We start from the raw sequence: 15,086 nt of genomic DNA on the forward strand, positions 1-15,086 counted from the left end.
GACCAGGTCACAACAGAGAGGATAGCGAGGACTCTTAGGGAGGGCACTCCAGACGGAAGTGAAGTTGATGACCTGATTAAAGCAGAGTGAAGGAAGATGGCAATTCCATGTGTAGGATTAGAAGACATGGGAGGAAGAACAGGAATTTTTTAGTGGGGTTAAGGGGAAAGTACTGAATGAATGTATTTATTTGTGACATGTGGATTTGGGGGCACTCCCCAGGTATTCGCATGTTGATGGGCAACTGAAGGATATGTGTCTCTAGGCACTCCACAGAAAAAGGACCACAATATACATGCAGGCATCTTCCTTGCATGTTCCCTACGTCCGGTCCTCCCCCTCGCTCCTACACCTACTCTTGATTTCTGTTAGTATGGAGATGATAAACACCAATCCATTTCAGGAGAAGGGGAAGTACTTAGTTCCTCTTGGGGGACCTTTCCCAATCCAGGGACCATAACCAGCAATGTACGAAATAATTGAATTATAACCTATTAGAGATGGAGGACCTTGGTGACCACCTGGTCCAGACTTTTCCTCCAGACTACAGGCGGAGAAGCCGCAGCCTGGAGAAGTAAAGTGAGTCACAGCAGCAAAACACAGCGGAAAGAGCATGGACTTTGCAGTCAACCAGACCTGGTGTCAAACCCTAGCTTATTCACTGTGTGATTTTAAGCAGGCTATTTCACTACTCTGAGCCTCAGTTTCTCCTCTATGAAATGGTTGGAACAACATGGTAGCAGATGTCTGACATTCTTTCTGGCTGCTGGCAGAAAGATCGAGTTCCAGGGTGGCCTGTGGCGGTGGTGTCAGCAGTGACTTCCTGTATCCATGTCGGTGTCAGCATTGGTCTGCAAATTGCAGTGTCTAGTGTTTAGTGGCAGGTGCCACGGTGCACTGGCTCGGTTCTGTGATTTGAGGCAATGTTTCTGGCTGCATAGCCTCAAAACCCAGGTCTCCAGCGGTCCCTGTCACTTGCTTAAGTCCTTCTAGAACCAAATACTCATTTTTGCATGACTGTCGCGAGAAATAAACGCAATAATGTGTGTGATATCCCAGGTACTCTATTAAGAAAGAGCTGGTACGAGGGGCACCTGGGTGGTTCAGTGAGTTGTCTGACTTCAGCTCAGGTCATGATCTCACAGTTAGTGAGTTTGAGCCCCATATGAGGCTCTCCGCTGTCAAGGTGGAGCCCACTTCAGATCCTCTGTCCCCCTTGCTCTCTGCCCCTTTCTTGCTCTCTCTCTCTCTCTCTCTCTCTCTCTCTTTCAAAATTAAATAAACGTTAAAGAAGAAAAGAAAGAGCTGGTACTCAGTGAATTGAAGCCATCAGAATAATTATCATTATTGGTTTGAAAGTGAATTGACAGTTTGGCCAGAGAGATATGCCTAGAGGAAGGCAGATGGTCTGGCTCCCTCCTTGGACACCACTGAGAAAGAAGATCCTGGGAAGAACACTCAGTCTAGCCAACTTGGGAACTGGACTTGCTCAGGACACCTCCAAATCCTCATATGCTAGGGAAGCCTTACAAGAAGTCCTGAGTGCCTGATCTGGGTCTTACCATTCCAACGGACCCATCACGCTCCCTTCCCACCGCCCAGGATGCCTGTGTCCTCTATCTAGGGCACTCCCTTTGAGGTACCAGACTGTTGCCCGAAGAGCAGAAAATTACATCTCTATGAGGGATTTCAGCCAATTGTCTGGAGGCCTGAAGAACCATTCCTGCCCCACCAGTGACTACATATGGCACCTCCCTCACCAAGATCCTCCTGGGCACACAGTAACAACTCTCGTTGACAGAGTGGCCCATCTGCCACATTCCATTTTGGATTATAGATTGATATTGGCTGATCAATTACTCTTTCTCTTTCATTTTAGGCACATTAATATCACACAGCGAAAACTGAGAGAAAGCCTTTTCTCCTCCTACTTACTCTTTGCTCCCTACTTCATTCAATCAACCACCAAGTCCTGTCAATCCCACGAATGCAAATATTTCCTAGAACTGTCCTTTCTTTCCATCTCCATTGCCACTTCTTTACCTTACCAACATCATCTCTCGTCTGCACCACTGCACTATCCTTTTTGCTTTTGCTCTCCTCCCTGGACTCACTAACTCCTTTCTAGTTCATTCTCCACTCGGCAAGTAGAGTGATCTTTCTAAAATTCAAATTTGGTCAGGCCGCTTCACCAAGCTAAAACCCAATTAAATTAATTTAATCTATTAAAATGATTGTCTGTTTCTCTAGAAAAATATTAGAAATCCTCAGCATAGTAAAATACCTGTTAGTACTTGCAGGGCCCTGATAAATATTTGTGGAAAGGAGGGAGTCAACTCTCCAGGTCTGGGAGGAAATGCCTTGTTCCTTTCTGTGTTAATTTGCCTTGTTCAAATCTCAGGGCACCCCCTTCTTTCCAACTTCTTGGAAGCACCTCATTGTAGCCTCTGGCATCTCTTACAAAGTGACTTCCTCAAGGTCACACAGCTGGTGCATAAGCACCAAATGGAATAAACAGCCCTGTTGTTCACAACTGTAGAATCACGGTGAAGGGAGAAGCAATCATGGTTGAAAAGTGACAAATACCCATATGATGTTTGATCCTCCTGTAACACTCCCACCAAGTTTCCAGGCCTTGGTATAGAGTCTTTCAAAGATAAAGGAAATCTACCTCCTCACCCCACCAATTCTAATGGTTATTGAAAATCAGACATTTCAAAGAATAATCCATCCTAGCCAGTTTATCAAGGGATTGAGGGAATGAGAGCAAGGAGGCTCTCATTCCTGCAATGGTCCAGAAGTGCTTTGGGTCACCTGCCCCCAAGAGGAGGAAGGTGGATGACTTTGGCTTTCACTTAGTTCAGGGAGACGCGCATGACATTTAGTCTCAAAAATTCTACGAGATACTGTAGACTGGCCAGGGACTAGAACAGGGAAGGGATGTGTGTGGAGGAAATGGGATTAATCCCAGCTCAAATGTTGGGTGGAATCCCAGCTGCTGCAGCTGCTGAGGGCTTAACCAGCTGTTCCCTGGGCAGCTGCAATGTTCATCCCAGACCTGGCTCTCAGGATGGCAGCTCTGTCTCAGCTTAGGGCCATCAGCTCCAAGCTAAGCCAGACTCTGCTGAAAGAATGGCTAGAAAGTAAAAGAGAATAGCAGAAAAGGAGCCCCCAGTTCCAAGGACTTCTGTTTGGACACCATGTGGTTTGGAGTCAGATAACTGTGTTCTTAGGTTATGCGGTCCCAAGGAGACAAGTTGAGAGACAGTTTGGGTTTAGGTTTCAGAGAGAAGCAAAGCCAGGGATGGAGGTATCCCCTTCAGATCTGTCCCTATCCTATCCTGCCCTGCTCCAGCATCCCTCCACTGCCCCCCACCATCTGCTCCCATAACACGTTCTGTACGGGGATGGGGGCATTTGCCACTTGCAATCAGAACTAACAACACTTGGGCTCCTGGGTGGCTCAGTCGGTTAAGTGTCCGCTCAGGTCATGATCTTGCGGATCATGGGTTCGAGCCCCGCGTCGGGCTCTGTGCTGACAGATCCGTGCTGACAGCGCGGAGCCTGCAGCCTGCTTCAGATTCTGTGTCTCCCTCTCTCTCTGCCCCTTCCCCACTTGCACTCTGTCTCTCTCTCTCTCAAAAATGAATAAACGTTTTTAAAAATTTTTTTAAAAACCTAGCAACACTCACATGCACAGAGGAGGACCAACATACTTAAGGATAAAGATGACCTAAAAATCCCATCTGATTTCCAATTTCTTGTTTAAAATTGAAGTTTGACACCCCCCCCCCATCTGCTTCAAATCCTACAACTGCTTTTCATCTTTAGGACAAAATTGAAAAATCTTTAAATAGTTCACATTTCCCTTCTACTAAACTGAACTTACTGATGCTCCTTGGGTTCAGTTTACTCTTGCTCCCCAACTCCAGACCTTTGTATATGCCGTTCCCCGTGCTCGAACAACTCTTACCCATCCTCAGGTCTCAGCTTGAAAGTCACTCCTCATCTATCTCACTGCACTCACCAACAACGTTCTGACCACCGTGTCTGTCTTGCCAGGTGAACTGTAAGAGCCATGCCTGACTCACTGTCCTCCCCCCCCCCATGGCATGGCACAGCACAGTATTTGGCACAAAGAGGGCACTCAGTAAAACCTGACAAGATATTCCCCCTCTGATGTTCATTTGTATACATCAATCAATCCACATATAGAGACAATAACAGGGAGAAGAGAGTCTGCATGTGCTAACTGGCCACACAATTCCCACAGGGAAATACCCTGACCAGCCATAGCCTTCTTCCCACAGACAGCTGCTTCAGTCTCCCAGACAGAGAAGAAAGCTTCCTCCAATATGGTGGACACCACAAAAGCAGTCAGAGCTCTAGGTCAGAAATGTTCGCTTTTCAAGCAGAGTACATTGTTTTCACTAAGACCCCATCTTAGCACTGGCCTCTTCTTACTTCCAACATTTCTGAAGGATTGTATTTAGTCTGTCGGGGCTGCCATAACAAAATACCATAAACTGGGTAGCTTAGACATCAAACATTTATTTTCTCACTGTTTTGGAGGCTGGAAAAGTCCAAGATCAAGGTTCTGGCCAATTTGGTCTCTGGTGAGAACTCTCTTCCTGGCCTGCAGGTGGCTGCCTTTTCACTATGTCTTTACAGGGCCTTTCCCTGGTGCATGCAGAGAGAGAGATAGTAACTTTCCGGTGTCTCTTCATATAAGGACACTAATCCCATCAGATCTGGACCCTACTCCTACGACTTCATTTGACCTCAGTTACTTCCTTAGAGGCCCCATCTCCAAAAACAGTCACATAGGCATTAGAGTTTGAGCATATGAATTTGGAGAGGGATGTGTACATTCAGTCTATAACAAAGCTCAGTCTCCCTTCTCCTCTAATTAAATATATACTTTAAAATTTATATATATATACATATATATATGTATATATGTATATATATATGGGAATCATGGATAAATCCTGCTTCTGGTGAAGTGGTGAGTAGAGAAGTAGACAGAGAATAGAAAGCAGCAAAGGCAGTGAGAAATGGAGCAGATCATGGAAAACATGGACTGAGTGCCTCTCTCTCTCTCTCTCTCTCTCTCTCTCTCTATATATATATATATATATATATATATTTAAATAAATAAATAAATATCCTTTACTGGTTTACTGGCTAGGTAACTTTAGTTAAGGAAGCCAGCCAGCCACTCAGTGGGTTAAGCATCCAACTTCCGCTCAGGTCATGATCTCTCTGGGTTCATGAGTTCAAGCCCAGCGTGCCCTCAGTGTTGGAGCCCACTTGGGATCCTCTGTCTTCCTCTCTTCTACTTCCCCTCTGTTCACACGTGCATGCACACACACACACACACACACACACACATGGGCACGTGTGCTCTCTCTCTCTCCCTCTCAAAAATAAACATTAAAAAAATTTGTTTAAGGAAGCCAGCCATCCAGGCAGGAGAAAGAAGAGCCAATGAAAATGAGAGCAAAATAGAACTGTCAAAATGCTAGGACTTCCTAGTCACTCAGTGAAGGGAATGAGAGTCAAAAACTTCTTAAGGGCCTATAGGAGGTGGCCCCATCCATCAAGGCAACCTTATTTCTTGTGTTCCTGCTCCCGTTCTACTACTTACCAGCTGTGGTAACTTGAGCAAGTGACTTAAACCTCTCTTTGCCTCGGTGTCCTCATCTGTAACATAACCCCACAGGGTTATCTTAAGGATGGAATGAGAATGCATGTAGAGGGCTAGAACAGGGCCTGATGCATGGTAAGTCCTCAAGAAACATTTGCTACCTGTAGTTCCACTCCCCAACTGGAACTACATGTAGCCAGCTTGCACATCTTCCTTCCAGATTCCAAGTCGCTGCTCATGTTGTTACTTCTGCCTGGAATGCCCTTTCTGGTCTCTACCACCTACACGCTTTAATGTTCTATCCAGGCCTCGCTGTCTTCACAAGGTCTTCCCTGTACTTTGATGACATTTTCCACCCATTCAATTCATCCTGATTAAGTAACAATGTTGATTTGGTAGTTAAACAACTTATACCTTTAAGTGTACTCCTCCATGGAGGAAGCTGTTTCTTAATATTTTGTGTGTTTTTCATGCGTAATACAGCACTACACTGTAGATGTTAAGTAATTCCTGCTTGAAGAAAGGGGGGGTGGTGAAATGTCTGGATTTGAGGGCTTATAAAGGTCATCTGAACCTTGAAACAGTGGTTCTCAGCTCTGGTTTCCCAGTACGCAGAGAGGTCTTGCCAAGGTTACAAAATGCTCTGTAACTTCTCAAAACAAGATTACTTTTAATTATACTTTAGTTTTTTTAAATTTCTTAAAAATGTTTATTTATTTTTGAGAGAGACAGAGACAGACAGAGTGTGAGCAGGGGAGGGGCAGAGAGAGAGAGGGAGACACAGACTCCAAAGCAGGCTCCAGGCTCTGAGCTGTCAGCACAGAGCCCGATGTGAGGCTCCAACTCACAGACTGAGAGATCATGACCTGAGCCAAAGCTGGGTGCTTAACCGACTGAGCCAATTATACTTTAGTTTTAAAGCAAACCCAAATCTTTTACACAGCACCTTCTGAAAGAATGTTATGAAATGAAACCATTATAGGGGAAACACGACCCCCAAAATATTTGGGAATCATGGATAAATCCTGCTGCTGGTGGAGTGGTGAGTAGAGAAGTAGACAGAGAATAGAAAGCAGCAAAGGCAGTGAGAAATGGAGCATATCATGGAAAACATGGACTGAGTGCCTATTCCACATTGGCACATACACTCATCTTGTCAACAATCCTCTCGGGGTGGTATCATTATCTGCAGGTCTGCCTGACTTCGAGGCCATGCTCTGGGGAAAGATCCACAGCTTGGATTATGTTTCTGAGATCAGGAAAAGGGAGGGGAAGGTGGCCACGGGTACCTGGTACGGATTGAAGGAAATACTGAGTGGAAGGACATTAAAAGTAAACGTATTCTGCTTCCAAATGTTGCTTTTATCAAGCACTACCTGGAACCCTAAGTATGCTTTGACCTCCAGACATTGAACTCAAGTGTCACAAGGTGAGGGAGATGAGCTGGCTACTTGGATCTTCACAGAATCTGGCTACAACTATACCTTCAGCAACTGGGAGCCACAGAACTAAACCAGGCACAAGGGATGCAAAAATGCCAGGCTTGGAAGAGTTTTCAAAAGGTGAGGCATGTGGACTCCTCACCAGCCCTTGACACCTGTGGCTCAACCCTGGCAACTTACCAAGCCCTGCACACCATCTTTCACCTCCTGAGATAAGGCTCCTCTGCACACATCAGCCCACCCATCCCTGCAATATATAATTCTCTTTCCTGTGGTCTGGAAGAGAACTGATCCTGAAAGCCACCAGGGGGCGGTGTAAAGCAGGGACCCTGTGGACTGTGAGTGCACAGCTGAGACAGGCAAGGGCTGGCTCCTCAGTGGTACCACCAAACCCCTCCATTCCCCAGACCCCAGACATTACCCTTCCACTGAGGCCCAGCTTCCTCAGAGCTTCCATTCTTAACTCAGGGGCACCCGAATTCCTGCCTGTCTGCTGCATTGGAACATGAGGTTTCCAGGAACACCCAGGCCAGGGAAGCAAAGCCCAGAGAGAGAGAGAGAAAACAGGGGAAGGAAGAGGAGATGGTGAAGGAAGCCAGTAGAAACAATTAGGACAGGTGATCAAGAAGGGGACTTGGGGGGGGGGTTCCTGGCTGGTTCCGTCAGAAGAGCATGAGACTCTCGATCTCAGGGTCACAAGTTCCAGCCCAACTTTGGGTGTAGAGATTACTACTACTAATAATAATAAATAAGCTTAAAAAAGAAGGGGACTCAGGTTGTAATACCTATATGCTCTTGCTTGGAGAGCCTCCCCTTATACCCCCAAACACACACACCGGGGCTTGAAGCTGTTCTCTGCCCACAGCCCTTCAGGAGAGGTAAGTTCCAGCCCTCTGTGCCCATTCTTTCTCTTGACCAAGAGTGTGTGGGAACTATCAGTTATAAATTAGCCAGGGATTCCCAAGGGTCATCAGTTGGTCCAGTGACATCCCAGAATAAAACACGGGACCCATCCAGACCCTGACACTAGGGTAGAATGGGAATGAGGTTGATTCACGGCCTTTGGGAAGGGACCAGGATTGCAGGCTAACAATCAGGGACCAGAATTCTCTGGGCATCAGTAACTCAATGGCCAGAGACCTTGCTGGAACCCCTATGAACGAGAAAGGACGTTCCTGGACCCTCTTGCTCCTTCAACAACCCTGTCCCCTCCAACATTCTGTATGGAACCGTGGGGGCAGAAGGATGGTGAGAGAAGGCACCAACAGCCTAGAAAAGGGTATGACTCATCTGGTCTCCTGGTCTCCGGAGCTGATCAATTGGGCCCCACCTCTGAGGGGAGGAAGCAGGCAGGAAGACCTGCTGGGGTGGGGTAGGAGGAGTCAGAAGGAAGGTATTGCCTCGGAGTTAGTTCCCTTTCTCCACTCTGGAGGTGAATTACTCTCTGAATAGAGATATTTTCCAATAAGCTCCTGCAAGCCTTCCCTTTATTAGCCCACCTGTAGGAAAATGTCAGACGTCAGATTGGCTGGCTGTGTCAGACAGTGTTAACGCCGTGCCCTGGCCCCTCACCTTGTCAGGCGGGGCAAGCAGATCATTATATTACAATTTATAAATAGAAAATAAAATAAAATAATCGGGTGGGGCCGAGGCACTCGGGAAGAGGTGAAATAGTCCTCGTCAGGGAGTACCCACCATCAACCCCGTCTACCTAGGACCAGGATCTCCTCTCAGCTGGAGGTTGCCCCTAAACCAAGCAGTCCAGTCTCGCCTCCATTTTTTCCCCTATCCCTTCCTCCCCCCGCAGTCAGCCTCCTCTGCTGCCCACATCCCCAGATCTCAGCCCGAACGCCCCGGTTTCAGCAGGCGCCTCTGGGTTTCTGGGTCCGCCGCGCTCAGCCCAGCAGCTCCTCCGCCAAGCGATAGAGGAACCGAGAGTACCAGTGCATGCCAGTCGGCTGGACGGCCCCGCCGGGAAGCAGCGCCCCCAGCGCGTGTAGCAGGCGCAAAGGAGCGAAAGCGCGGTGCGCCCACTGATGACTCTCCAGAACCGCGTAGCACGAGGCCAGGACGTCGTTGACCAGCAGCGTCCCGTGTGCTGTGAGCGGCGCGAACACGCCAACTGCTTCCTCGCGCGCCACGCGGGCTATGCGTGCCGGCCGAAGCGCGTCCCCGCCGGGCGCCAGCACCGAGTCCCCCGCCCGCAGCCGGCGCGCGAACACCGGCGCAAAGTCGCCCGGTGCGGGCGCTGGCCCCCGAGCGGCGAACACCAGGTGCCAAGGCGTGAGCAACAGCTTGCGCGGGGGCCGCTCGGTCTCCACAGCCACGAAAGAGGCCCGGCGCTGCAAGTCCCGGTCCAGGAAGAGCAGCACGGGCGTGGGCACCACCCGGCCTGCCGCGTCTGCAGCCAGCACCCAGTCTCCGCGGTGCAGTTCCCGCAGGCCCTTCCGCTCTCCGCTTCGCAGGCGCACGGTGGCATTTCCCGGAAAGCAGCCGCCTGCCCTGACCGCCAGTGAGTTATCTGCAGGGAACATGCACAGAGATGACTGAATCAAGACCAGCGGTTCCAGGATGTACAGATTCTCAAAGATATGGGTCGAGCCCAGCCGCAGACCTCAACCAGTCCTGGGACAGAATGTAATTTCCCATGGATCTGGCCCCAACCTGGGCAGAAATGGAAGGATGGTTTACAACCCTAACGCCCACTTGGTCTCCCCTACGGTCGCACCGGAGAGGTGCAGCCTCAGTTTCCCGGCAGGAGCCCCCTTTGGGTGGACCTCACCACCCACCCCCTACTGTACCGGCTTTGACCGACACGTGGACGTGGTTGCGGGACTCGTAGTAGACCCAGTCGAAGCCGGCTTCCACTGCCAGCCGCGCCAGCAACCCATACTTATTGCGGTCGCGGTCGGACGTGGTGATGTCCAAGGCACGACCTTCGTAGTGGAGTGAGTCCTGAGCATGGTGGCCATCTTCGTCCCAGCCCTCGGTCACCCGTAGGCGCACTCCGGGCCACATGTTCATCACGGCAATGGCCAGCGCGTTCACCCGCTCCTTACAGCGCTGGCGGGGAATAAAGGAGTCAGTCTCCTCACTACCACTCTCACCTTAGGGGCAAAAGGGACCTGGACGGGAGGGTCGATTCTTTGTTTTCCTGGCCTGACTCCACTCCCTCCCAGGTTTTGAGTGCCCCGGAGAAGTGAGAAGCCGAATAGGTGCAGTCGTCAATAAGCACTCCCTTTCCAGACCGTTATGGGAGAACTGTGGGGTGCCCTCGGAGATTGATAGGGGGTGCCTATACCTAGCTCTTTCCCCACTTTCGACGCCCGCCCCTCACTCGTTATGGGACCTCGGCTCAACCTGGAAGAGGGCAAGAGTTGAGAGGGCGGGTGGAAGCTCGGTCAGGGAGGGGTTGAGCAGCCTGGCTCCCGGAGAGGAGCCCCTGTTTGAGGCTGGCCCCCGCCCCAAGGCCCGGCTGCCCTCCCTCCGCCTGATTCATCTTTTGTTTCGTTGCCTTCCCTGGCACCGGGCATCGCTTCCTTCCTTCCTTCCTCCTCCTCCTTTCGGCCCCTAGCATTAACCCCTTCGTGGTGCGAGTGCCCCCCACAGAGGTGCCCAAGCGGAGCCGTGGGGGATCAAGGCTGCTGGAAAAAGGGTTTGGGTGGCGGGGGCTGCGCGAAGTACAATGGCCATTCTCCGGGATGACTTAACCGAGCGAGAATCCCGGGCCGAGGCCGGGGACGCGCCGGGAGAAGCGGACTCAGCAGCTCCATCCACAAAGGCGCTTTTCAGCCGCCCCGGCTCAGGGAGAGGAAAGGGCAGAAAGCCGCGCCCCCCATCCCTGCTCCCGCCCGCCGGGCCCCCTCCCCCAGCGCGACCAGCCCTCCCAATTCCAACTCAGGCTCTGCCAGCCCGGAGAGCCCGGTCTTTCCATCTCTGTTCCAGATGCATCCCAGAAAGGCGTGGGAGTAGCACCTGAGATTAGCAGGAGCTGCCCTTGCGCGGAACTGGGGGGCCCCCTGCAGGGTGGGAGTGGAGAGGAGGGAAAGCATCAGTGGCTGGAAAGCCTGCACCCGGGGGAGTGAGACCACGGTTATCTGGGCGGCTCTAGTCTGGGAGCCGGAGACCTTGGCACGCACCATAGCACGGACGCGGCGGGAGGAGGCTCGGAGAGGACAGCTTCCTTTTCTTCTCCTCGCTCCGACCTCTCACCTCGGACTTGGTTTTCTCCTAAGTGCCAGAGGGGCACTTTCCCCCTTCCCTTCTTCCCGAGTTTTCTACACCTCCGCAGGGTTGGAGAGCAGGGGAGGGGAAGACAGGAAAAGTGGTAACTCCTTCCAACTTTTTGTCGTTCTGTCCCCTAAGGAGGCCCTGAGGCCTTGACCTGCGGGGGCAGCAGCCCAGTGCAGAGCCAACTCAATGGAGGCCTTTTGCAGCCAGGGTGTGGGAGATAAGCAGGACTGAGGGGTTCCCAGGCCCGTTAGAGCCCCTCCTGGGCCTGTCCCTTTTTCTGGCCCCTCTGCTGCAGGTGGCAGCCAGAGGAACAGGTCACAATATTCCATGACCAAGGAGGGAAGGAGTGTCCCCTTCCCAATCTCTGAGTAGAAGTAGAAGGAATTCTTTCTCCCCTGGACAGGTTTTCCTAACAAAGTAACCTGGAAAACTATGGCAATTAATCGGAGGAAATCCGTACCCCTCCCTCTCCCCCCACCTCCCCACTCCATACACAATTAGGTGGTGTAATGGAAAGTGTATAGGACTTAGAATCAGGAGTCCTGAATTCTAGTCCCAGCCATGCCACTAATTAGTTTTTAAGACTTTGATTAAATCGCTTTTCCTCTTGGGGCCCAGTTCTCAGCTGCAAAATTGAGGCGGGGAGGTGGAAAAATGTGACTTCCAAGTTTCCTTCCAGTTCTGACATTTAAGATCACTGGCCAGAGGTGGTCCTTCACCCCTAAGGTATTGCTCACCTCATCCTAGGTCAGTTAGATTCCAGTCTGCAGCAGATGCTTGCTGCATGGTAGTTGAATTTAATCTTCAATTTCAAGGAAAACCCCTGAGCTAAGCTGAGCTTGAGGGATGCCTGGAACACTTTGATTCTCAGGTGGGCCCGTCTCTTCTTCCCATTGAGGACTACTTTTCACCCAAGACAGTCGTTTAGACTCTAGAATAGCCTTGCCTTGGTTCTAGGGTGCCTCTCCCATGCTGAAGACAATTCCTGCTCAGCCCCTTCTCAGGTAGATGACCTGGTGACCTAACCCTTCGCCACCCCTTTCTCCTTCAATCTCTTCAATCTCTTCAAAGCCCACAGATCTTTTCCACAATCAGGTCAGGAGCCAGGCTAAGGGTAGAGCTTTCTGTCTGCTGCCTAGCCAGCTCCTGGCCCCCAGCTCACCCCAGCCCTTCCTGCCTGGCTCGGTAGCTGACCCCCGGTCCACGCCTCAGCCATTTCCCGTCTCGCCTGCCGCCATCCTCCTTTCCCCGCCCTCTCTGTCTCTCCCAGCTTCACTCTCACTAGTCCCTCCTCCCCTCCCCATTCGAGCCTCTCCCTATTGGGATCCAGATTACTTAGTCCAGTGAGCAAAGGTGGGTTTTTTTTTTTTTTCTTGGGCGGGGGGTGGAATGGTGGGGAGAGATTTTGAGTTTAAGGTCCCTATAGATGAAACCCAGCTCACCCTTCCGGGGCTGCCGCAGGAACTGGCAGTGCCCTGGGCGCAGGTGGGGAGAGGTCCTCCTTACCTCGGTCATCAGGCGGTCTGCACCACTGTTCTCCTCATCCTTGAAGATGATGTCCGGGTTGTAGTTGGGCACCAGGTCCCGGAAGCGCTCGGAGCCCCTTGCCACTCTCCCCTCTGCCGGCCCACTGGCGCCTAGGGTCCGCTCGGGCATGCTGGGCACAAATTGCTTGTAGAGCAACGGCACGAGCTGCTTGCGCACGTAGCGGCGCCGGCCAACCGGTCCCCGGCCCGGCCCGCAGCTCTGGGCAGGCAGCGCCAGAAGCGCCAAGCAGCACAGGGGCACAAGCCTGGCCGGCAGCGCCATGGATGCAGAGGACTCAGGCCACAGGGAACGTTCTTGTCCTCACTAGCTCGCCCGTCAGTTGGGCATTTCCCTAGGCACCAGAGAGCCCAGCAGGCAGAGCTGCCCCCAGAGTGCCCTAGAGCTCTTGTGGCTCTGCGCACCTGGCTGCCGCTGGCTCTGCCCACATGCCCCCGGGGGGTCTGGAACCTGCTACTGATGGGCCATCATAGCAGGGAAGGGGGGTCGTGGGTGAGTGCCAGCCCAGCCTGGCTCTGCTGCCCGGCTCCTGCGCTGCCAGAACTCCCCGGCCCCGCCTTAAGTGGCCCCTGGCCCCGCCCCCCCGCCCTTCTCCCAGGACCGTCCCTCCCCCTCCCACCGGGGCGGGGGCTCTAGTCGGTCACCGCTGGTCCATTGAAGTGTGTCCCATCCTGGAAACTGGGCAGGCACCTGTCTAAGAATTCCTAGCAGCTTTTCAGTCCGTAGCTGCCTGAATAAGCATCCTTCTACTCCCAAACCTAAGCTTGGCACCAAACCACCCTCCTCTGATACTTGAATTGGATCTTTACTGTCCCAAAGCCTATCCTGGCAGGCCATTGTCCTCTGCTATCATCCAGTATGATGTATGGGTTCCAGTTTCTACCCAAGGCCAGCCAAGCCCTTTGGGCATACAACCAGAGCCTTTCTTCTCACTGGTCCTCCCCAAACGTCCCCCACTTTTCATCTCTTCTCAGCAGTAACTAGGACTGGAAGGGGTGGGTACCAGCGGACCATTTTCTTTGGTAACTCTGCAGCTTTTTTCTGAGAGCTTCCCCCAGAATCAGGGACAGAGTTTTGTAGTTATTATCTAGCTCTGGACTTCAAACTTCCACCCTGTCAAACACCCAAAGGCTGCTTCTCTTCTAATGCATAACGTTGTCAGGTGGAAGCTGCTGGAAGGTAAAGTGAGTACAGTTACAGTCTCTAACAGGCTAATGGATGCTTCCCTTCACCTTCCATCTAGGCATCTCTCTATAGCTTTCTCCCTCTCTGGACCCCCTAGGGCTCTGCTTCCAGCCATCTAGGTTCATCTCAGAGGCTTTGAGCCTGCAACACTTCACCCACCAATCTATTATTGTTTAGAAATCACTGTCTCTAAGAAGCCTTCCCTGATGTCCTGACACTGCCCACCTGTTTCCCTGAGAACCAGTGATTAACTGTCAACCTTTGTGGTATGTATTAGAATTATGTCACCCTTACTAGACAAAGCAGTTCTTAAGTACAAAACTGTTTACCATGAATCCCCGTGGCTAAGTACCTGGCCTAGAGGAGGGCGCTCAGCAAATTTTCGTGGAATCTACACTTTTCGTGTGTGTTCTATACTCCCCCCTCCCTCAGCTCCAAGACGAGCACTCAGTGCAACTCTGTACATTAGAAAAAAGTGTTCCTTCCTCAAGACACCTGGCTGCCACTTGCAAGAAAATGGTTGTAGTCACATAAAGACTATGAGGTGAATGGTGCCCCTGGAAGTTGTACAATGCAAAATCTGTATCATCCTGAGCAGAAACTTTGTCCCTACCCCGCAACATACCAGGGGCCTTGCATTGTATTCTAGGCACTGATCACCTCCGGAAAGATGGAGTTACATTATTTCCTGAGAACTACAAACCCTGGTTAGTCAGCCACTTCTTTTACTTTACATCCAAGTCAAGTCAGGGAGGACAGGGCTGAGGACATGTGCATATAGGGGGAAATTATCCTATTTCTACACTCATGCTCACTTACCCCCCAATAACCAAGGCCCAGAAACAAACCACGAAAACAAGGAAGAGTCAAGGGACCAGTCAGCTTTAAGCAAGGCTAAGGGAGGAGGAGCTTCCCACTGCTTAATTGTATGGCTAACACTAGACCCAAGTCCCTAAAAGATACTAAGAATGCAGAAGGAGGGGGAAGAGAAAGGATGGTGGGCAGGATATCTGTTTTTCTCAGTTGGTAGA

At 51.2% G+C, this 15,086-nt stretch overlaps 1 protein-coding gene across 1 annotated transcript; it reads right to left on the reverse strand.

Annotated features, from left to right (window-relative positions):
• Window positions 1-8,562: 8,562 nt before the first annotated feature.
• DHH (desert hedgehog signaling molecule) lies at window positions 8,563-15,056 on the reverse strand. Its single transcript, XM_047065066.1, has 3 exons — window positions 12,832-15,056; window positions 9,894-10,155; window positions 8,563-9,613 (listed from the first exon to the last, which is right to left on the reverse strand). The coding sequence occupies exons 1-3, from the start codon at window positions 13,132-13,134 to the stop codon at window positions 8,988-8,990; spliced, it is 1,191 nt and encodes a 396-aa protein (XP_046921022.1). The 5' UTR covers window positions 13,135-15,056; the 3' UTR covers window positions 8,563-8,987.
• Window positions 15,057-15,086: the final 30 nt, after the last annotated feature.

Source organism: Lynx rufus, unplaced genomic scaffold (assembly GCF_022079265.1).
Source record: "Lynx rufus isolate CCGP_SWC_20201006 ecotype Redwood Valley unplaced genomic scaffold, mLynRuf1.p SCAF_7, whole genome shotgun sequence".
In the NCBI taxonomy this organism is placed as follows: Eukaryota; Metazoa; Chordata; class Mammalia; order Carnivora; family Felidae; genus Lynx; species Lynx rufus.